Genomic DNA, 24127 nt, shown 5'->3' with positions numbered 1-24127 from the left:
GCAATTTTTGATTCCGTCTACGAAACTTCCGAAGTTTTTTGTAAGTTCTATAAGTGTGTGTGTTATAGAGCGGAAATTCGTTCAAATTCAGTGTGTTCAGTGTCGAGTCCAGATCACCCCCAAGATCGCTGGTTCCACGGATATCACTGGTGAGTCAATTTATTTTTCTCATAGAAAATATATAACTTAGCCACATAGCTTAGAAGTAACATATTAGTGAGTATTTCCAATATTCATTATTACACAAAAATACCTTATATAGTTCAATACGGACAAAAAGCCATGTCGGAGGTCTCAGACAATGAGAGCTCCTACATGGAAGCTACGGACACCGAAGAATTCAGCGATAGAGAAGCAGAGGAGCTTGTAAGGCTCAAAGAAGAGAATGAGCAATTGAAAGCTCAAATAAATAATTTAACTGAAACCGTAGCTCAGTTGGTCGGGGAGATACGCCTCTTGAGAGAGGAAATTAATAAGAATAAAGCGCCTCAATCCCCTAGTTTTGCCCAAATTGCAAAACTTATTTCGGCACAGAAATCTCCCACATTTGCAGAAATTGCAAAGCCGGTAGCAGTCCCCAAAAATTCCTCCAAACAGGAAGTAGCTCCAGAACCGGAAATGAAGCAAAAATTTTGCAACTCAAGTTGCAAAAACCCAGAACGCGCCACCCACAAAACGCGCGCGTAAAGAAAGTGCATGTTCAGACGAAGAGACCGCAAAAAAAGCAACGGAGATACCTAAAAAAGGTAAAATTCCACCCATCACGACGATGGGTACAGCCTCAGATCAACAGAAAAACACTCCAGTGGAGGAGAGGAAAGAAAAAATCCCCCCTGTCACCCTGAGAGGTACGTCCGAATGGACGTCGATTTCCAACGCGTTAATGCGAAACGGTATTAAATACCAAAGAGAGACGACAGTAAAGGACGGTATAAGAATCGTCCCACAAACCGCCGATGATCATAAAAGGATGACGGATTTCCTTCATAAAATAAATAGGGAGTTTTACACTCTTCAACGGGAGGAAGAAAAGAAAATCTACGCGGTAGTGAGATACCTACCGCTGGATGCAGATATCCCGACGATCCTTGACGACCTCAAGGATCAAGGGATCGTCGATGCTGAGGTCATAAGGATGACCTCAAATAAAACAAAAAAGCCGATGCCCTTATTGCTGGTTAAAACCCAGAATAAGGGTATCTTCGAGGTGAGAAGGCTCTACAACATGAACTGTGTTGTTGAACCTAAGAGAAGGACGACTGGGCCTGGACAATGTTACCGCTGTCAGCGATATGGACATGCCCAAAGTAAGTGCACTTTTCCATGGAGGTGCGTGAAATGCTCTGGTAATCACAGCTCCAAGGAGTGTACGCTTACCAGGGAGAACGAGGAGCGAAATGCCTCTTGTGTTCTCTGTGGAGAGCAAGGACATCCAGCCAGCTACAAGGGATGTAGCGAATGGAAATTGGTCACTAAAAAGACCAAGAGACCGCCAAGATCGAACCAGACCAGCTCGAGGCCAACACAAAATACACCGAGGCCATCCCAAAACTCTTCGGAAGTGAAGAAACCCCAGGAAACTGCAACCAAAGCAGTCAAAGAGACGAAGAAACCAGAGAAAAAGGCGGAAAAGGCAAAAACCGTCAAAAAAGCCGAAACCAGAAAAGGAATTTCTGGAATCACTGAGGAACTGGATAAGTTCACGAAAAACCTCCTCAGCACGATGATGCAGAATCTGGAGAAAGAGATTGAGAAGAAGATGCAGCAAATTATTAAGAATATTTAATGGCTGACTAGACGATAAAGAACAATCTCATAATCGTCTCTTGGAACGTCGAAGGATTGAGAGCCCGCAGATCAGAATTCGTAGAACTGATTGAAGAGAAGAGACCGGATGTCATAGCTCTCCAAGAAACGAGACTTAACCCCAACGTTCGAATAGCATTTCCCAATTACGATATCTACAGAAATGATAGACCTAACAGCACAGGTGGCGTTGCTATACTGGGTAGAAGGAATATGGATCACCATTTCGACCAAATATTCAATGGACAAGAAGTAGAAGCAATATCGAATATTGTGAATACTAATCGAGGACAAGTGAAGATTATTTCAACTTATAAATCACCGGATAAGGACATGCTGGAAGAGGATCTAAAAATGCTACTAGAAGGAAGACACCCTAAAATCATAATTGGTGATCTTAACTGCAAATCGCAGGAATGGAATAGTAGAGTGGAAAATACCAACGGGAGAAGACTGAAGATTTATGCTGAAAAACTTAATGCAGTTGTAATAGGACCTGATATACCGACCTACATACCAAGAGTAAATGGACTACCCGATGTACTGGACATTGTCGTGATGAAAGACATCACTGAAGAAATCAGCATTGATACAATAGAAGACGGAACTTCAGACCACAATCCCATAGAATTCATAGTGGGACATGGCCCAAGAAACGAAGAAGAGACACAAACCAAGGATCGCACAGACTGGGAGAAATATAAGAATTTACTTCAGGAGAAAATCACGGAAATTCCCCAAATAAACACCCGGGATGAATTAGATGAAGCAGTTGAAAAATTGGAAAATCAAACAAAAGAAGCCTATGAAGAAAGCACCAAGAGAATAAGGAAACCAATTCCGAAACATTCACACGGAGATACGCCAAGGGATATAAAGGAACTTATAAAAAAGAACAGAAGACTCAGAAAAATCTACAGAACAACAAAAAGAGAAGAAGACAAGAAGAAACTGAATAAGCTTAGCCAGATATTGAAAAATGCTTTAACAGAACTGCGTAATAACAGATGGCACCAGAGATTAAGGGAACTGAATACAATAGATCACTCGGCTTGGAAAATGCAAAAACGCTTACGACGAGAACAGACAGTTATACCTCCACTGCATGGAGCAAACGGAATTGTATATACGAGACTTGAGAAAGCCGAAGCACTGGCCGACTCAATTGAGAGAGAAGCCAGAATAAATTACAGAAATGATGATGACAATGAAGATCTAGAAGAAGAAGTGGAGGCAAACGAAGAACTGATGATGGAACCACCGGAAACCGAAATCATTCCAAAACCGGCTTCACCAACAGAAATCAAAGAGATCATAATGAAATTGAAAAACAGGAAAGCGCCGGGAGAAGATAGGATAACGAATTATATGTTGAAGAAATTGCCTAGAAAAGAAATAGCAGCCTTGACGAATATAACAAACGGAGTGATGAGGTCCGAATACTACCCAAAGAGATGGAAAACTGCAGAAATGATAGTTTTCAACAAGCCTGGAAAGGAACGGAAATTTCCTCAAAATTATAGACCAATCAGCCTACTATCAGCACTAGGAAAAATCGTCGAGAGGGTTTTCGCTGAAAGGCTGAACGAGGAAACAGAAATGTTGAAGATAATTCCACCCGAACAATTTGGATTTCGACGAGAACATTCGACTGAACTCCAATTACTACGGCTCATAGAATACGTCACCGAAGAAATGCAGACCAAACAGGCCACAGGATTGGTTCTGATGGAAATCGAGAGAGCTTTTGATAGAGTATGGCACGAAGGCCTAATCTACAAGATGAAAAAAGCAGGATATTCGACCAAGCTATGCAAGATTATAAGGAACTATCTGAGGAATAGAAACTTTTATGTGAAAATAGATGGAGCAACCTCTCAAACCAGACAATTGGAAGCGGGAGTGCCTCAAGGATCGGTACTTGGACCTCTGCTTTACGTAATATACGTCTATGATATCCCGAAGAATGCTAGAAATATGCTCACCTTGTACGCAGATGACACAGGAATAGCGTTCAGACATCGACGCCCAGAGATCATACACCGGAGACTGCAGGAAGCCATAGATGAATTACTCAAATGGTGCATCAAATGGAAAATACAAATCAATGGAAGAAATACTCAAGCAATATTACTACAAAAGAGAAGATTGAGGATGGAAGAAACCTTGAAGTTGATGGAGAAGAGGTTGAATGGAAAAATGAAGCCACATACCTAGGAGTGACGCTTGACAGAGGACTTACATGGAAAAACCACATCAAATGTGCAGTTGATAAAACAAAAGCCGCAATGAGTAAACTTTATCCACTCATAGGCAGAAGAAGTCATCAAGAACATCAAGTTGACGATGATTAAAACTATTGTGCAACCACAACTCAAATATGGATCGGCGGCATGGGGCTTCGCAGCCAAGACCCACATCAAGAGAATACAGGCCACTGAGAATAAACTCCTTAGAATGGCGATGGACGTACCCTGGTTTGTTAGGAACAAACAAATCTACAAGGACTTGGAATGGGAACCAGTTACAGAATTTATGAAGAGAAAGGCGGAAAGGATATTCGACAAAGCCAAACAACATCCAAATGAGGAACTACGAAGATTAGTCGACTACGATCCAACGGAAGAAGCTAGAAGGTCAAGAACCTACCACCGAAGACCTAGAGATCAGTTAAGGATTTACATGTAACCAAAGAAGAGCTTAACCTATAAAAGCTTTAGGCAGCATACAACTACCAACACGACTATGATCTTGTGAGAGTCCAGAAACCATAAGAGTCAACTGGTTAATAGGCAAAATTCCCGGAACCTATGAAGAAGCAGTTAAGGGTTTTTAGTGGGTCTCGAGCTCAGAGAGTGAGAATCCCCATACTGTGCCCCCTCAGCAGAGGGTGTGTCTGTTTGCAGATTTTACCCCTGCTACACCAAAAAAAAAAAAAAAAGGTCAAACAATGTCATTTTCAGCCTCCGAGACTCAAGTGCGACAGGCAACCACGCCCGCCACTGGTGTATGTAGACAGTTTTCGAATTGGGATGCACATGTTGAATTTCAGTTCGAAAGGACCGTGGGGACCTGTGGACTTCAGTTCTACCTGGGGTTAGGCCCCCACAGTTGCTGGCGGTGTGGCAATGAAGGCCACCACAGGGAGGACTGCCGAGGGGAAAAGACGAAGTTCTGTTCCAGGTGCGGCCGTGTGGGGGTCCTTTCCAGGGTGTGTTGCGTTAGAGATAGAGCACCAGGGACCGCCAGAACTGCCTCAGGACCGACCGCAACTCCAGGGAGCAGGACAGAGGCCATACTGCCGGACCTCCGCCTGAGGCCCGCCGTACCGCCAACACCGTCAGAACCGTCGCCGCCCACATCGTTGCCGCCCCTACCGAAGTAGAAGGTGAAAATGGATTAGAATTACCGAAAAAAAAATTACCGATTATTAAAATGATACCGTTCCGAAAAATATCTTTTATTGCACCAACCGAAATGGTGGATGCGCTTAGCGGAGTAGTAGTCGATTCGTCAAAATATCATTTCAATTCCTTAGGAACTATTGGATCAATTCGAACCAAATCTTGAAACTGCACATAGTTTTCGCATGCATCTCAATATGCAACTCAATTCGAAAACTATGTATAGTTTCAAAATTTGGCTCGAATTGATCCAACAGTTTATGGGAAATTGATATCACCCTTTGCCGAATTGACCTAGGAAATCTCAATTCCTATCAGAACTATCGATATGAAATTCAACATGTGCATCTCAATTCGAAAACTATGTGAAGTTTCAAGACTTGGGTCGAAATGATCAAACGGTTTTTGAGAAATTCATATCACACTTTGCCGAATTGACCACAGAAATCTTAATTCCTATCTGAATTATCGAACTGAATGAAACTCAATACGTATATCTCAGTTCAAAAATTGTGTAGAGTTTCGAGATTTGGATCGAATTTTGATGGTCAATGAATAAAAGATTAAGTTCTATTTATCATGAATTGTTCGATCAAGGAGACTCAACTTTCGGAATAATAACTTATGACAAGAATATCCATGAACCTTGACAAGAGCGACTTCGGCAAGTCTGGGAAGAATCGTTTCGGTCCGTCAAAAATGACATATCGGCCTATTTTCCATATCGCATTCGTCCGAAATACGATGCAATGATGAACCCAATAATTAGTACAAATAAAAAACTTTAAAATACTCGAGATTGCGCAGGAAACTTTCAATTTCAAATCCTTAGCAATAATTTACCAACCATTCGCCCGTAAAATTTCTGTCAACTTGGCTAATGTCGGTCCCACTATTTGAAGAAATCCAAAGTGTTAAGGTCAAACAATGTCATTTTCAGCCTCCGAGTCTCAAATGCGACAGGCAACCACGCCCGCCACTGGTGTATGTACACAGTTTTCGAATTGAGATGCACATGTTGAATTTCAGTTCGAAAGGACCGTGGGGACCTGTGGACTTCAGTTCTACCTGGGGTTAGGCCCCGTCAGTTGCTGGCGGTGTGGCAATGAAGGCTACCACAGGGAGGACTGCCGAGGGGAAAGGACGAAGTTCTGTTCCAGGTGCGGCCGTGTGGGGGTCCTTTCCAGGGTGTGTTGCGTTAGAGATAGGGGACCAATGACCGCCAGAACTGCCTCAGGACCGACCGCAACTCCAGGGAGCAGGACAGAAGCCATACTGCCGGACCTCCGACTGAGGCCCGCCGTACCGCCAACACCGTCAGAACCGTCGCCGCCCACATCGTTGCCGTCCCTACCGAAGTAGAAGGTGAAAATGGATTAGAATTACCGAAAAAAAAATTACCGATTATTAAAATGATACCGTTCCGAAAAATATCTTTTATTGCACCAACCGAAATGGTGGATGCGCTAACCGGAGTAGTAGTCGATTCGTCAAAATATCATTTCAATTCCTAAGGAACTATTGGATCAATTCGAACCAAATCTTGAAACTGCACATAGTTTTCGCATGCATCTCAATATACCAACCATTCGCCCGTAAAATTTCCGTCAACTTGGCTAATATTGGTCCCACTATTTGAAGAAATCCAAAGTGTTAAGGTCAAACAATGTCATTTTCAGCCTCCGAGTCTCAAGTGCGACAGGCAACCACGCCCGCCACTGGTGTATGTACACAGTTTTCGAATTGAGATGCACATGTTGAATTTCAGTTCGAAAGGACCGTGGGAACCTGTGGACTTCAGTTCTACCTGGGGTTAGGCCCCCACAGTTGCTGGCGGTGTGGCAATGAAGGCCACCAGAGGGAGGACTGCCGAGGGGAAAGGACGAAGTTCTGTTCCAGGTGCGGCCGTGTGGGGGTCCTTTCCAGGGTGTGTTGCGTTAGAGATAGGGGACCAGGGACCGACCGCAACTCCAGGGAGCAGGACAGAGGCCATACTGCCGGACCTCCGACTGAGGCCCGCCGTACCGCCAACACCGTCAGAACCGTCGCCGCCCACATCTTTGCCGCCCCTACCGAAGTAGAAGGTGAAAATGGATTAGAATTACTTCCTATCAGAACTATCGAACTGAAATTCAACATGTGCATCTCAATTCGAAAACTATGTGCTGTTTCAAGATTTGTTTGGAATTGATCCAACAGTTTTCGAGGAATTGATATCACACTTTGCCGAATTGACCACTGAAATCTCAATTACTATCTGAACTATTGAACTGAAATTCAACATGTGCATCTCAATTCGAAAACTGTGTGAAATTTCAAGGTTTTGTCCGAATTGAACCAACAGTTTTTGAGGAATTGATTTCACACTTTGCCGAAAAGACCACTGAAATCTCGATTCCTATCTGAACTATCGAACTGAAATTCAACATGTGCATCTTAATCCGAAAACTACGTGCAGTTTCAAAATTTGGTTCGAATTGATCCAACAGATTTCGAGGAATTGATATCACACTTAGCCGAATTGACCACTGAAATCTCAAGTCCTATCTGAACTGTCGAACTGAAAATCAACATGTGCATCTCAATTCGAAAACTGTGTGAAATTTCAAGATTTGGTTCGAATTGAACCAACAGTTTTCGAGGAATTGATATCACACTTTGCCGAATTGACCACTGAAATCTCAATTCCTATCAGAACTATCGAACTGAAATTCAACATGTGCATCTCAATTCGAAAACTGTGTGAAATTTCGAGATTTGGTTCGAATTGAACCAACAGTTTTTGAGGAATTGATTTCATACTTTGCCGAAAAGACCACTGAAATCTCGATTCCTATCTGATCTATCGAACTGAAATTCAACATGTGCATCTTAATCCGAAAACTACGTGCAGTTTCAAGATTTGGTTCGAATTGATCCAACAGATTTCGAGCAATGGATATCACACTTTGCCGAATTGACCACTGAAATCTCAATTCCTATCTGAACTATCGAACTGAAATTCAACATGTGCATCTCAATTCGAAAACTGTGTGAAATTTCAAGATTTGGTTCGAATTGAACCAACAGTTTTCGAGGAATTGATATCACTCTTTGCCGAATTGACCACTGGAATCTCAATTTCTATCTGAACTATCGAACTGAAATTCAACATGTGCATCTCAATTCGAAAACTGTGTGAAATTTCAAGATTTGGTTCGAATTGAACCAACAGTTTTCGAGGAATTGATATCACACTTTGCCGAATTGACCACTGAAATCTCAATTCCTATCAGAACTATCGAACTGAAATTCAACATGTGCATCTCAATTCGAAAACTGTGTACAGTTTCGGGATTTGGGTCGAATTGATCCAATAGTTCCTTAGGAATTGAAATGATATTTTTTCGATAGTTGAGATAGGAATTGAGATTTCAGTGGTCAATTCGGCAATTTTTTTTTTTTTTTTTTTTTTTTTTTATAGCAGGGGGAATCTGCGACCGTGAAAACACGGGGCTCTATCTCTCGCCCAGAGGAACCCATTTCTAGGGAACACTGTGGGGTTACTCACTCTCCTGAGTTCGCGACCCACTAAACCTAACCTGCTTTTTGTTGGTTCCGGGCATTTGCCTATAAACCATTTATCCCTTAATCGGTTGATTTCTTCTTGCACATTGTCCTGCTAGGGTTTTCATGTTCTTCCTTTACAAAAGGAGACCGAGAGATCAATTGAGGAGAGATTAAAATGAGTACGACAACTTATCAAAACTATACTAAGAAGAGATATCCGAAATGGACGAACATTCGGCAAAGTATGATATGAATGAATATTTAACAGGGTACTAACAAACCGTTGTTTACTGTTTGATTAACGTGTGACATTTTAAGGATGAAACGTTATTCAATGGGCCGACCGTTAGGGTTCAGAGAGCCGACCCTACCGTCCGGACCGCCTTCTCCCGCAGGAAGTATTGGGTCGACTCTCAGTCTGTCGGCAGACTGGGAGGTGCCAGATAGAAGGAGAGAGGCCGGGACCAACACGGAACCGCCAGCCACCAGGACCGTGGGAACCTGTGGACTTCATGTCTACCTGGGGTTATGCCCCCACAGTTGCTGGCGGTGTGGCAATGAAGGCCACCGCAGGAAGGACTACCGAGGGGCAAGGACGAAGTTCTGTTCCTAGTGCGGCCGTGTGGAGGTCCTTTCCAGGGTGTGTTGCGTTAGAGATAGGGGACCAGGGACCGCCAGAACTGCCTCAGGGCCGACCGCAACTCCAGGGAGCAGGACAGAGGCCATACTGCCGGACCTCCGACTGAGGCCCGCCGTACCGCTAACACCGTCAGAACCGTCGCCGCCCACACCGTTACCGCCCCCACCGAAGAAGAAGGTGAAAATGGATTAGAATTACCGAAAAAAAATTACCGATTAATAAAATGATACCGTTCCGAAAAATATCTTTTATTGCACCAACCTAAATGGTGGATGCGCTAACCGGAATTTCAATGTTTCCACCGTCAAAGTACCGTCAAATAGATCACAATACCAGAAAATAATTCCGAGTTCAATAAACCCGCAACTTTGGTTTGTTCACAGGCTGCCACCGCAAATACTCGTACACCGATAAACCCAGGAGGGTTAGAAGAAGACTAATACTGATAAGGCAGATGCATTGGCGGACTCGATCGAAAGAGAATCGAGAATAAATTACAGGATAGACGACGATAATGAAGATTTGGAAGAAAATGATGAATTACCAGCGGCTGCTGAAATAGACAAGCCAAGATCGCCAAATGAAATCAGGGAGATAATTAGAAGTTTGAAGAAGTGGAAAGCTCCCGGAAGCGATAAAACAACGAATGTTATGTTAAAGGAATTACCTAGAAAATGTATAGCCGCTCTAACAAATATCACGAATGGAATCATGAGGACAGAACACTACCCAGAAAAATGGAAAACAGCGGAAGTCAAAGTATTCAATAAACCATTTAATGAGAAGAAGTTCCCACAAATCTACAGACCGATAAGTCTACTGTCGGCGTTAGGAAAAGTAGTAGAAAGGATTATCGCCACGAGGCTAAATGAGGAAACCGAAAATCTGAAACCGATACCGCCAGAACTGTTCGGATTCAGAAGAGAGCATTCAACAGAGCAACAATTATTAAGGCTCACAGAGTACATTACAGAGGGATTCCAATAGAAACAAGCCACAGGTCTCCTAACTAATACTATTCCGCAAGATCTGGGAACAGGGAGATGTGCCACAAGACTTCAGAGACGCTTTAGTTATCAACCTCTATAAGAACAAAGGCGATACGTCGAATTGCAACAATTACAGGGGCATATCGTTGCTTAATGTGGCCGGTAAAATTCTCTCGAAGATTATGGCTAATCGTCTGGTTCCACTTTTAGAAAAGCTTTTACCTGAATCCCAGTGCGGCTTTCGACCAAATCGAGGTACGGTGGACCAATTTTTACACTGCGACAGCTACAAGAAAAGGCCCGTGAACAACAATCAAGGATTTATACAGCCTTCATCGATTTAAGCAAGGCATTCGACTCGGTGAATCGGAGAGCGCTCTGGAAAATCATGGCACGTCTAGGAGTACCCGAAAAATTCCTAGCAGTGTGTAAAAGCCTTCATACCAACAACACCGCTAGAATAGAGCATAATGGCTCTACAACTGACCATTTCTCAACCAACTCTGGAATAAAACAAGGCTGCGTATTAGCGCCTTTGCTGTTCAATATTTTCGCCATAGCTGTATCGATAATTGCTGACATGAGCATGCCCGTAAGAGGTGTTGGGATAAGATTCAGATTTGATGGAGGCCTGTTCAACCTGAAGCGCCTCAGAGCAAAAACTCGTACCAAGTTTATCACGGAACTTCAATATGCAGACGACTGTTCACTCATCGCTAGCAGCTCAGAGGATCTACAGATAATGATGGACACCTATAAACATATATACGAAGCTTTAGGCCTTAGACTCAATATTGACAAGACCGAAATCCTGGTAAGTCCGCCAGAAAGCCTTCAACCAGATATCAGCCTGGACAATGAAACTCTAGAACAGGTCGAGCAGTTCAAATACTTGGGAAGCTTCATAAATACTAGGGCTAACCTTGACACGGAAATACACAACCGTATCAATTCGGCATCACGGGCATTCTGGAAGCTGAAGGACAGAGTGTTCCAAAATCAGGACCTCAATCTGAAGACCAAGACAGCTGTTTACAGAGCTGTGGTCCTCCCAACGCTTCTTTACGGAAGCGAAAGCTGGACTCCCTACAGGCGACATATTAAACAGCTTGAACAGACGCAGCAACGTCATCTAAGACAGATAATGCACATCAGATGGTTCCACAAAGTTTCGAATGCAGAAGTCTTGCAGCGCGCGAGTTGTACTACAATTGAGACTCAAGTAACGAGGGCCCGACTCAGATGGAGCGGCCACATTCTGAGGATGCAAGACACAAGACTCCCCCAAAATAGCTCTATACGGCGAACTCACTGAGGGAGCTCGGAAACCAGGAGGCCAGTATAAGCGGTTTAAGGATACACTACATCAATCCCTAAAATCAGTTAATGCTAATCATAACTGGGAACAACTAGCGTTAGACAGGTCACAGTGGAGGTCTTTGGTCCACAGTTATAATGGAGAATCGAGAAGGATACAGCGGCGGCCAGATCTGGTTGGAGACTATCCATGCCCTGAGTGTGGAAGGATCTGCAGGTCACAGTTGGGTCTCTTTAGTCATAGGAGGGCACACAGTCGCAACTAGCACTAAGAAGTAACAAGTCTGTTCGAATTTTTTTTTTTTTCTTTTTTTTTGTCTTCTTCTTTTTGTAGATTTATTCCCGGTAACGGGATACAGCAGTGTTGAATTTCAGTTCGATAGTTGAGATAGGAATTGAGATTTCAGTGTTCAATTCGGCAAAGTATGATATGAATGAATATTTAACAGGGTACTAACAAACCGTTGTTTACTGTTTGATTAACGTGTGACATTTTAAGGATGAAACGTTATTCAATGGGCCGACCGTCAGGGTTCAGAGAGCCGACCCTACCGTCCGGACCGCCTTCTCCCGCAGGAATATTGGGTCGACTCTCAGTCTGTCGGCAGACTGGGAGGTGCCAGATAGAAGGAGAGAGGCCGGGACCAACACGGAACCGCCAGCCACCAGGACCGTGGGAACCTGTGGACTTCATGTCTACCTGGGGTTAGGCCCCCACAGTTGCTGGCGGTGTGGCAATGAAGGCCACCGCAGGAAGGACTACCGAGGGGCAAGGACGAAGTTCTGTTCCAGGTGCGGCCGTGTGGAGGTCCTTTCCAGGGTGTGTTGCGTTAGAGATAGGGGACCAGGGACCGCCAGAACTGCCTCAGGGCCGACCGCAACTCCAGGGAGCAGGACAGAGGCCATACTGCCGGACCTCCGACTGAGGCCCGCCGTACCGCTAACACCATCAGAACCGTCGCCGCCCACACCGTTACCGCCCCCACCGAAGAAGAAGGTGAAAATGGATTAGAATTACCGAAAAAAAATTACCGATTAATAAAATGATACCGTTCCGAAAAATATCTTTTATTGCACCAACCTAAATGGTGGATGCGCTAACCGGAATTTCAATGTTTCCACCGTCAAAGTACCGTCAAATAGATCACATTACCAGAAAATAATTCCGAGTTCAATAAACCCGCAACTTTGGTTTGTTCACAGGCTGCCACCGCAAATACTCCTACACCGATAAACCCAGGAGGGTTAGAAGAAGACTAATACTGATAAGGCAGATGCATTGGCGGACTCGATCGAAAGAGAATCGAGAATAAATTACAGGATAGACGACGATAATGAAGATTTGGAAGAAAATGATGAATTACCAGCGGCTGCTGAAATAGACAAGCCAAGATCGCCAAATGAAATCAGGGAGATAATTAGAAGTTTGAAGAAGAGGAAAGCTCCCGGAAGCGATAAAACAACGAATGTTATGTTAAAGGAATTACCTAGAAAATGTATAGCCGCTCTAACAAATATCACGAATGGAATCATGAGGACAGAACACTACCCAGAAAAATGGAAAACAGCGGAAGTCAAAGTATTAAATAAACCATTTAATGAGAAGAAGTTCCCACAAATCTACAGACCGATAAGTCTACTGTCGGCGTTAGGAAAAGTAGTAGAAAGGATTATCGCCACGAGGCTAAATGAGGAAACCGAAAATCTGAAACTGATACCGCCAGAACTGTTCGGATTCAGAAGAGAGCATTCAACAGAGCAACAATTATTAAGGCTCACAGAGTACATTACAGAGGGATTCCAAAATAAACAAGCCACAGGTCTTGTTTTACTTGACGTCGCCAGAGCTCTCGACAGAGTATGGCATGAAGGATCAATATTTAAGATGAGAAGTGCTGGATATTCGATCAAAATATGCAAGTTGATCCGGAATTATCCCCAAAATAGAAGATTTTACGTGAAAGTGGAACGAGAATGCTCCACAACAAGAGATTCAAGCCGGGTCCAGACTATGTAACAAAACAGGATATATAGCAAAGTTATATAACTTTTTAGAGAAATTCAAGTGAAAAAGTTATATAACACAATGTTATACAACATTTTTCTTGCTATATAGCAAATTTTATGTTATCCGTTGGGTGTCGGTAAAGATCAAAAAAGTAATATAACTTTGTTATAAAACACGCCGCAACTTGTCCACACTTGTGTTATTAAACATTTACTGCAGCGCCAATCTTTCTTTTACTGGTATTGCATCTCGAAATGTCGTGCTTTTTTTGCCTATTTTATGGCCGATTTGATTTATTCGTATTCGAAATCAGAACTTGTCATACTTAGGAAATATTTAATACTACCATCACATTTAATGTCCCCTGTCAATGGGTCTTTGTCATCCATTGCTAGATACTTCAAAAGAGTTGTTAAACTATAATGTTCCTCTAGCTCTCAACGATGAGATTTCACTCGTCTACATAAAATCACGCAAGCTGCTGCTGCCAAAATGACATCCTCTACGTTTGAGGACATTTTCAATTCTACAGATGCCACTGCTTCCAGATGAGCACTTTTGTTTAGTTTTATTCTGTTACAAAGTCTGGATGTCTCTGCTATTTTATAACAAGTTATTTAACAAAGTTGTATAACAAATTTGTTGTATAACTTTGTTGACAAAATGTTTTGTTACATAGTCTGGACCCGGCTTTAGAGGCTGGAGTACCCCGAGGGTCAGTGCTTGGGCCACTTCTGTACAACATATACATTCACGATATTCCGAAGAATCCAAGAACCATGCTAACGTTATATGCTGACGACACAGGCATAGCGACTCGACACCGAAACCCAGAAATAATAGAACGAGTTCTACAAGAAACGATTGACGAAACAAATGACTGGTGCATAAAGTGGGAAATCAAGCTCAATGGACAAAAGAGCCAAGCAATATTATTACAGAAGAGGAGACTGCGACCCACAACGAATCTAGAAGTTGACGGCGAAGAAATCGACTGGAAAAATGAAGCCAAATATTTAGGACTAACGCTCGACAAAGGACTTACTTGGAAAAGTCATATCAAACAAGCAATCGAAAAAACGAAAGCAGCGATGTATAGACTATACCCTTTAATAGGAAGAAGAGCCACATGTCGAAAGAGACAAAATTGAAGATAATCAAAGCTGTTGCTAGGCCTCAACTGACTTATGGATCAGCTGCCTGGGGCTTCGCGGCAAAGAGACACATCAAAAGAATTCAGGATACTGAAAACAAGCTGCTACGATGTGCAATAGATGCACCTTGGTTTGTCAGGAATGGACAGATATATAGGGACCTGAAATGGGAAACCATAACGGAATTGATGAACAGAAAAGCAGAGAAATTATTCGAAACAGCGAAACACCATCCGAATCAAGAACTCAGGAGACTAGTGGACTACGACCCAGAGGATGACAAGAGGAAAATACGAGGAGACCAAGAGATCAATTAATAAGAGATTAAAATAACAACAGAAACTTATTGAAAAATTCAATAAAGTGTTAATCCAATAGAGGATATACACATAAATCCCAGCACGATAGTGTGCGACAAGAAAACCGACTAAGAGATGAACGGTTTATAGGCAAATGCCCGGGAACAAAATTCAAGAAGCAGTTAAGGGTTTTTAGTGCGTCACAAGTTCAGGAGAGTGAGAAACCCCACACTTGTTCCCCCTCAGGAGAGGGTGGTTCGTCTGATTTGCAGATTTTCCCCCTGCTACACGAAAAAAAATTCTTCTAACCCTCCTGGGTTTATCGGTGTAGGATTATTTGCGGTGGCAGCCTGTGAACAAACCAAAGTTGCGGGTTATCAGCCTGGACAATGAAACTCTAGAACAGGTCGAGCAGTTCAAATACTTGGGAAGCTTCATAAATACTAGGGCTAACCTTGACACGGAAATACACAACCGTATCAATTCGGCATCACGGGCATTCTGGAAGCTGAAGGACAGAGTGTTCCAAAATCAGGACCTCAATCTGAAGACCAAGACAGCTGTTTACAGAGCTGTGGTCCTCCCAACGCTTCTTTACGGAAGCGAAAGCTGGACTCCCTACAGGCGACATATTAAACAGCTTGAACAGACGCAGCAACGTCATCTAAGACAGATAATGCACATCAGATGGTTCCACAAAGTTTCGAATGCAGAAGTCTTGCAGCGCGCGAGTTGTACTACAATTGAGACTCAAGTAACGAGGGCCCGACTCAGATGGAGCGGCCACATTCTGAGGATGCAAGACACAAGACTCCCCAAAATAGCTCTATACGGCGAACTCACTGAGGGAGCTCGGAAACCAGGAGGCCAGTATAAGCGGTTTAAGGATACACTACATCAATCCCTAAAATCAGTTAATGCTAATCATAACTGGGAACAACCAGCGTTAGACAGGTCACAGTGGAGGTCTTTGGTCCACAGTTATAATGGAGAATCGAGAAGGATACAGCGGCGGCCAGATCTGGTTGGAGACTATCCATGCCCTGAGTGTGGAAGGATCTGCAGGTCACGGTTGGGTCTCTTTAGTCATAGGAGGGCACACAGTCGCAACTAGCACTAAGAAGTAACAAGTCTGTTCGAATTTTTTTTTTTTCTTTTTTTTTGTCTTCTTCTTTTTGTAGATTTATTCCCGGTAACGGGATACAGCAGTGTTGAATTTCAGTTCGATAGTTGAGATAGGAATTGAGATTTCAGTGGTCAATTCGGCAAAGTATGATATGAATGAATATTTAACAGGGTACTAACAAACCGTTGTTTACTGTTTGATCAACGTGTGACATTTTAAGGATGAAACGTTATTCAATGGGCCGACCGTCAGGGTTCAGAGAGCCGACCCTACCGTCCGGACCGCCTTCTCCCGCAGGAATATTGGGTCGACTCTCAGTCTGTCGGCAGACTGGGAGGTGCCAGATAGAAGGAGAGAGGCCGGGACCAACACGGAACCTCCAGCCACCAGGACCGTGGGAACCTGTGGACTTCATGTCTACCTGGGGTTAGGCCCCCACAGTTGCTGGCGGTGTGGCAATGAAGGCCACCGCAGGAAGGACTACCGAGGGGCAAGGACGAAGTTCTGTTCCAGGTGCGGCCGTGTGGAGGTCCTTTCCAGGGTGTGTTGCGTTAGAGATAGGGGACCAGGGACCGCCAGAACTGCCTCAGGGCCGACCGCAACTCCAGGGAGCAGGACAGAGGCCATACTGCCGGACCTCCGACTGAGGCCCGCCGTACCGCTAACACCGTCAGAACCGTCGCCGCCCACACCGTTACCGCCCCCACCGAAGAAGAAGGTGAAAATGGATTAGAATTACCGAAAAAAAATTACCGATTAATAAAATGATACCGTTCCGAAAAATATCTTTTATTGCACCAACCTAAATGGTGGATGCGCTAACCGGAATTTCAATGTTTCCACCGTCAAAGTACCGTCAAATAGATCACAATACCAGAAAATAATTCCGAGTTCAATAAACCCGCAACTTTGGTTTGTTCACAGGCTGCCACCGCAAATACTCCTACACCGATAAACCCAGGAGGGTTAGAACGATAGACGACGATAATGAAGATTTGGAAGAAAATGATGAATTACCAGCGGCTGCTGAAATAGACAAGCCAAGATCGCCAAATGAAATCAGGGAGATAATTAGAAGTTTGAAGAAGAGGAAAGCTCCCGGAAGCGATAAAACAACGAATGTTATGTTAAAGGAATTACCTAGAAAATGTATAGCCGCTCTAACAAATATCACGAATGGAATCATGAGGACAGAACACTACCCAGAAAAATGGAAAACAGCGGAAGTCAAAGTATTCAATAAACCATTTAATGAGAAGAAGTTCCCACAAATCTACAGACCGATAAGTCTACTGTCGGCGTTAGGAAAAGTAGTAGAAAGGATTATCGCCACGAGGCTAAATAAGGAAACCGAAAATCTGAAACTGATACCGCCAGAACTGTTCGGATTCAGAAGAGAGCATTCAACAGAGCAACAATTATTAAGGCTCACAGAGTACATTACAGAGGGATTCCAAAATAAACAAGCCACAGGTCTTGTTTTACTTGACGTCACCAGAGCTCTCGACAGAGTATGGCATGAAGGATTAATATTTAAGATGAGAAGTGCTGGATATTCGATCAAAATATGCAAGTTGATCCGGAATTATCCCCAAAATAGAAGATTTTACGTGAAAGTGGAAGGAGAATGCTCCACAACAAGAGATTCAAGCCGGGTCCAGACTATGTAACAAAACAGGATACCTATATAGCAAAGTTATATAACTTGTTAGAGAAATTCAAGTGAAAAAGTTATATAACACAATGTTATACAACATTTTTCTTGCTATATAGCAAATTTTATGTTATCCGTTGGGTGTCGGTAAAGATCAAAAAAGTAATATAACTTTGTTATAAAACACGCCGCAACTTGTCCACACTTGTGTTATTAAACATTTACTGCAGCGCCAATCTTTCTTTTACTGGTATTGCATCTCGAAATGTCGTGCTTTTTTTGCCTATTTTATGGCCGATTTGATTTATTCGTATTCGAAATCAGAACTTGTCATACTTAGGAAATATTTGAAACTACCATCACATTTAATGTCCCCTGTCAAGGGGTCTTTGTCATCCATTGCTAGATACTTCAAAAGAGTTGTTAAACTATAATGTTCCTCTAGCTCTCAACGATGAGATTTCACTCGTCTACATAAAATCACGCAAGCTGCTGCTGCCAAAATGACATCCTCTACGTTTGAGGACATTTTCAATGCTACAGATGCCACTGCTTCCAGATGAGCACTTTTGTTTAGTTTTATTCTGTTATAAAGTCTGGATGTCTCTGCTATTTTATAACAAGTTATTTAACAAAGTTGTATAACAAATTTCTTGTATAACTTTGTTGACAAAATGTTTTGTTACATAGTCTGGACCCGGCTTTAGAGGCTGGAGTACCCCGAGGGTCAGTGCTTGGGCCACTTCTGTACTACATATACATTCACGATATGCCAAAGAATCCAAGAACCATGCTAACGTTATATGCTGACGACACAGGCATAGCGACTCGACACCGAAACCCAGAAATAATAGAACGAGTTCTACAAGAAACGATTGACGAAACAAATGACTGGTGCATAAAGTGGGAAATCAAGCTCAATGGACAAAAGAGCCAAGCAATACTATTACAGAAGAGGAGACTGCGACCCACAACGAATCTAGAAGTTGACGGCGAAGAAATCGACTGGAAAAATGAAGCCAAATATTTAGGACTAACGTTCGACAAAGGACTTACTTGGAAAAGTCATATCAAACAAGCAATCGAAAAAACGAAAGCAGCGATGTATAGACTATACCCTTTAATAGGAAGAAGAGCCACATGTCGAAAGAGACAAAATTGAAGATAATCAAAGCTGTTGCTAGGCCTCAACTGACTTATGGATCAGCTGCCTGGGGCTTCGCGGCAAAGAGACACATCAAAAGAATTCAGGCCACTGAAAACAAGCTGCTACGATGTGCAATAGATGCACCTTGGTTTGTCAGGAATGGACAGATATATAGGGACCTGAAATGGGAAACCATAACGGAATTGATGAACAGAAAAGCAGAGAAATTATTCGAAACAGCGAAACACCATCCGAATCAAGAACTCAGGAGACTAGTGGACTACGACCCAGAGGATGACAAGAGGAAAATACGAGGAGACCAAGAGATCAGTTAATAAGAGATTAAAATAACAACAGAAACTTATTGAAAAATTCAATAAAGTGTTAATCCAATAGAGGATATACACATAAATCCCAGCACGATAGTGTGCGACAAGAAAACCGACTAAGAGATGAACGGTTTATAGGCAAATGCCCGGGAACAAAATTCAAGAAGCAGTTAAGGGTTTTTAGTGCGTCACAAGTTCAGGAGAGTGAGAAACCCCACACTTGTTCCCCCTCAGGAGAGGGTGGTTCGTCTGATTTGCAGATTTTCTCCCTGCTACACAAAAAAAAATTCTTCTAACCCTCCTGGGTTTATCGGTGTAGGATTATTTGCGGTGGCAGCCTGTGAACAAACCAAAGTTGCGGGTTTATTGAACTCGGAATTATTTTCTGGTATCGTGATCTATTTAACGGTACTTTGACGGTGGAAACATTGAAATTCCGGTTAGCGCATCCACCATTTCGGTTGGTGCATTAAAAGATATTTTTCGGAACGGTATGATTTTATTAATAGGTAATTTTTTTTGAATATAAATTTCTCAAAAACCGTTTGATCAATTCGACCCAAATCTTGAAACTGCACATAGTTTTCGAATTGAGATTCACATGTTGAATTTCAGTTCGATAGGTCAGATAGGAATAGAGATTTCAGCGGTCAATTCGGCAAAGTGTGATATCGATTTCTCAAAAACTGTTGGATCAATTCGAGCCAAATCTTGAAACTGTATATAGTTTTCAAATTGATTAACACTTTATTGAATTTTTCAATAAGTTTCTGTTGTTATTTTAATCTCTTATTAATTGATCTCTTGGTCTCCTTCGGTAAATTCGCATTCTCCTCTTGTCTTCCTCTGGGTCGTAGTCCACTAGTCTCCTGAGTTCTTGATTCGGATGGTGTTTCGCTGTTTCGAATCATTTCTCTGCTTTTCTGTTCATGAATTCCGTTATGGTTTCCCACTTTAGGTCCCTATATATTGTCCATTTCTGACAAACCAAGGTGCATCTATTGCACATCGTAGCAGCTTGTTTTCAGTGGCCTGAATTCTTTTGATGTGGCTCTTTGCCGCGAAGCCCCAGGCAGCTGATCCATAAGTCAGTTGAGGCCTAGCAACGGCTTTAATTATCTTCAATTTTGTCTCTTTCGACATGTGGCTTCTTCTTCCTATTAAAGGGTAGAGTCTATACAACGCTGGTTTCGTTTTGTCGATTGCTTGTTTGATATGACTCTTCCAAGTAAGTCCTTTGTCAAGCGTTAGTCCTAAATATTTGGCTTCATTTTTCCAGTCGATTTCTTCGCCGTCAACTTCTAGATTCGTTGTGGGTCGCAGTCTCCACTTCTGTAATAATATTGCTTGGCTCTTTTTTCCATTGAGCTTGATTTTCCACTTTATGCACCAGTCATTTGTTTCGTCAATCGATCGATAGAACTTGTTGGGGTGGTATCTCAATTATACCTCAAGTTCTAAGAGTTCTGGGTTGGTGAAAACTTAGGGACTCGAGGATTGAGATTGATAATGCGGATCACTTGATAATGAACGTTTATTTCCTAATCTAACAAACTATATATAGTCAAATTGTACAATGACGTCAAGACCACATAATCGAAATCGAATTACATTTTGCATATTCAGTACATTTTTCTTTACTTGCGATATTGCTGCAGTTGGATTAAGGAATGTTAGATATTAAAACAAACTATTGCAATCCTTTGTCTCACCTGGCCTACTTACACAGGAAATAACAATTATCAAAGAGCGGATGATCTAAATAATTTCGAATGGAAATATTTGGTTGAATTGAGTTTATGAATTTTTGATATATCTAATTTTGGATATTTATTGTACGTTTCGTACATATTCCCGGCGGCCATGGTGATGTGGTTGGGGTCTTGATGTCTTTGCTGGTGGTTGTCATCCCTGGAGCTGGACACCTAGTCTGGAGTCATTGTATATTGGCTGCAGCTCGATCTCCTCAGGATGAACTGGTCTATTGCTCGCGTGTGCATCAGCCGGTGCTTGTTGTTGTTTCCTATGTTTCAAAAAGTAAACAATAAGTAAAACAATGACAATGATTATTACGATGTTCGTGCTGGAGTTTATCGCTGAATGCAAGTGATATTGTTTCCAACGGTAGTAGTACCAGTGACCTTGACCTAGCAGGTTAGGGATTTCTCGAACTCTGTTTGCGACGAACATTTTCCACTTTCCAGCGTCAGCGTTTATCCATGATATTAATACTTGAGAGTCGGACCAGGTGAATATTTTTGAATTGTTGTGATTCAGGGCCGTAACGCAGCGTTTGATGAGTTTGGCTAGAAGAAGGGCTGCGCAGAGTTCTAACTGCGGGATTGTCTTTGTATTTTTTAGTGGTGATACTTTTGAATTGGAAGCCAGGAGTCCTACGTGGGTGTTCCCATTTGTGTCTGTTGTTTTTATGTATACTGCAGCGCCATATGCTTTCAGGGATGCATCTGAGAATCCATGTATTTCCAAGGGTTGACCACGCCGTAGGTGAATCCAGCGTTGAACTTGAATTTCTTCTAATTTTGGAAGCTCGTTTCTGAAGTTTTTCCAGGTGTTCCTGATGTGCTCTGGTGGTGGTTCATCCCAAGATGTGTTGGTTTTCCATATTTCTTGCATTAACAGTTTCGCCTGTATAATGACTGGAGATAATAATCCAAGAGGATCGAAGATTGTGGCGATTTCTGATAAGATCTTTCTTTTTGTTAACCGATGTTCGGAGTTTCGTTTTATTAGGTACTGAATATTATCTTCTCTGGGAGTCCATGTTATACCGAGCGTCTTGGTTGGTCCATTTTTGTCATCCAGCGTGACGGTGGATTTGCTTTCGGTCAGTACGTTATATTTCCACTTTCTTATATTGAATCCTCCCTTTTTGAGTAGGTTAGTTACTTCCTTTTGTATATGTCGTGCTTCTTCAATAGTGTCAGCGCTACTCAGAAGATCGTCCAGGTAGAAATCCCGTAGCACGATTTCAGCCGCAAGGGGATGGTTTGTCTTTTCATCTGTAGCTAGTTGTCTCATTGTTCTTATGGCCAGGTAAGCTGCTGGTGCTGTACCGTAGGTTACAGTGGTTAATTCGAAGGTTTGAATTGGCTCATCTTTGGTGTTTCTCCAGAGTATAGAGTGTAATGGCTGGTTTTCTCCGTCCAATTTCACCTGCCTATACATTTTCTCGATGTCAGCTGTTATGGCTGTTTTGTGTTTTCGCCATCTTATCAGAATATCTATGAGATCCTGTTGCAGTTTAGGTCCTGTGTGAAGAATGTCGTTTAGGCTGAGTCCGGTACTTGTCTTTGCGCTTGCATCGAATACGACTCTTAGCTTTGTCGTATCACGTTCTTCTTTTAATACAGGTTGATGTGGAATATAATACCTCTTCGCTGAATTATTTGATCTAGCAATTTTCATATGACCTAGCGCAATGTATTCCTGCATGAATTCATTATACATAGTTCTGAGCTTTTCGTCTTTATCCAGCTTGTTTTCCAATTGAAATAGTCGTGCCAGTGCCCTCTGCTTCGATTCTCCTAGCTGAGTTGTACTTTTCTTGAATGGAAGTTTCACAGTGTAACCGTGCTCGTCCCGTCGAAAGGTGTTGGAGTAAAATTCTTCGACGAAAGTATCGTCGTTTGTTGTTTCCTCGGAATTTTCTGCTTCTTCGATGTTCCAGAATTTTGTGAGTTGTGAATTTTCATTCAAATTCGTGATCAAGCTTGTTACACGAAATTGTAGACTCGATGATGCGGTTCCGCTAATAATCCATCCGAAGTGAGTGTTTCTTATTATGAGGTTAGTAATGTAGCTCCTTGTGGGTGGAGTAATTGGATGTCTTTGGCTATATTTCAGGGTTGCGCTATTTATTCTCCCATCTACTCTGAGTAAGCCTTCGTGATCTATATATGGGTTAAGGCTTTTCAGGTTGCTGGACTTCTTCACCTTTCCTGTTTTGATGATCAACTCAATGTCATTTTTAAAATATGGCTGCTGTGTAAGCTTGAGAACGGCTTTTTCACTCTCCTGCAGTTCCTCTGCTTCCAGAGATGCGCTGGATCTGCAATTTTCTGGTTTCAGGAGTCCCCTGCAGTACTCCATAATATTTAGCAGTTTTTGATGAATTTCGTCAAACTCTCGTTCAAAGTTCTCCAATTCTTCATCCAATTGTGCCATCTTCCTGCCGCAGTTTTCTTCGTTTTTTCTCGATGGTGAATCTTTTTTGATATTGGTGTGAGCCATTTTTATGGTTTCGGCTGTTTTGATTTGCTCGGCGTTGAGGGTTTCCATCTTTTTTTTGATCTTTGTGTTGCTGGCTGATGGATTCAGTGGCTGGATATTATGTGAGTGGTTAATTTTTTGTGGATCGTGGATACAGTGGGTGTTTTCCAAAGTCCCTGTTGGTTGAGTCCGTTGACTGCTTTTTGTTCTGTGCCCAGTGGATGTATTTCCCTGGTGGTCGAGTCAAAAGGTTGTAAGTCCGATGACTGCTTCTTGATGTGTGCCCAGTGGATGTATTTCCCTGGTGGTTGAGTCAAAGGGTTGTAAGTCCGATGACTGCTTCTTGATGTGTGCCCAGTGGATGTATTTCCCTGGTGGTTGAGTCAAAGGGTTGTAAGTCCGATGACTGCTTGTTGATGTGGATCCAGTGGATGTATTCCAAAGTCCCTTGTGGTTGAGTCTGTTGACTGCTTCT

The 24127-nt window shown here is 42.6% G+C and overlaps 1 protein-coding gene across 1 annotated transcript; it reads right to left on the bottom strand.

The window, feature by feature from the left end:
• Positions 1-21327: 21327 nt before the first annotated feature.
• On the bottom strand, positions 21328-23721 carry LOC123310309. The gene has a single exon (XM_044893774.1). The coding sequence runs from the start codon at positions 23719-23721 to the stop codon at positions 21328-21330; it is 2394 nt and encodes a 797-aa protein (XP_044749709.1).
• Positions 23722-24127: the final 406 nt, after the last annotated feature.

The sequence above is a fragment of the Coccinella septempunctata genome, chromosome 3 (genome assembly GCF_907165205.1).
Source record: "Coccinella septempunctata chromosome 3, icCocSept1.1, whole genome shotgun sequence".
In the NCBI taxonomy this organism is placed as follows: Eukaryota; Metazoa; Arthropoda; class Insecta; order Coleoptera; family Coccinellidae; genus Coccinella; species Coccinella septempunctata.
Note: the sequence above shows the minus strand (reverse complement) of the source record. Positions and strands in the feature narration are given on the sequence as shown.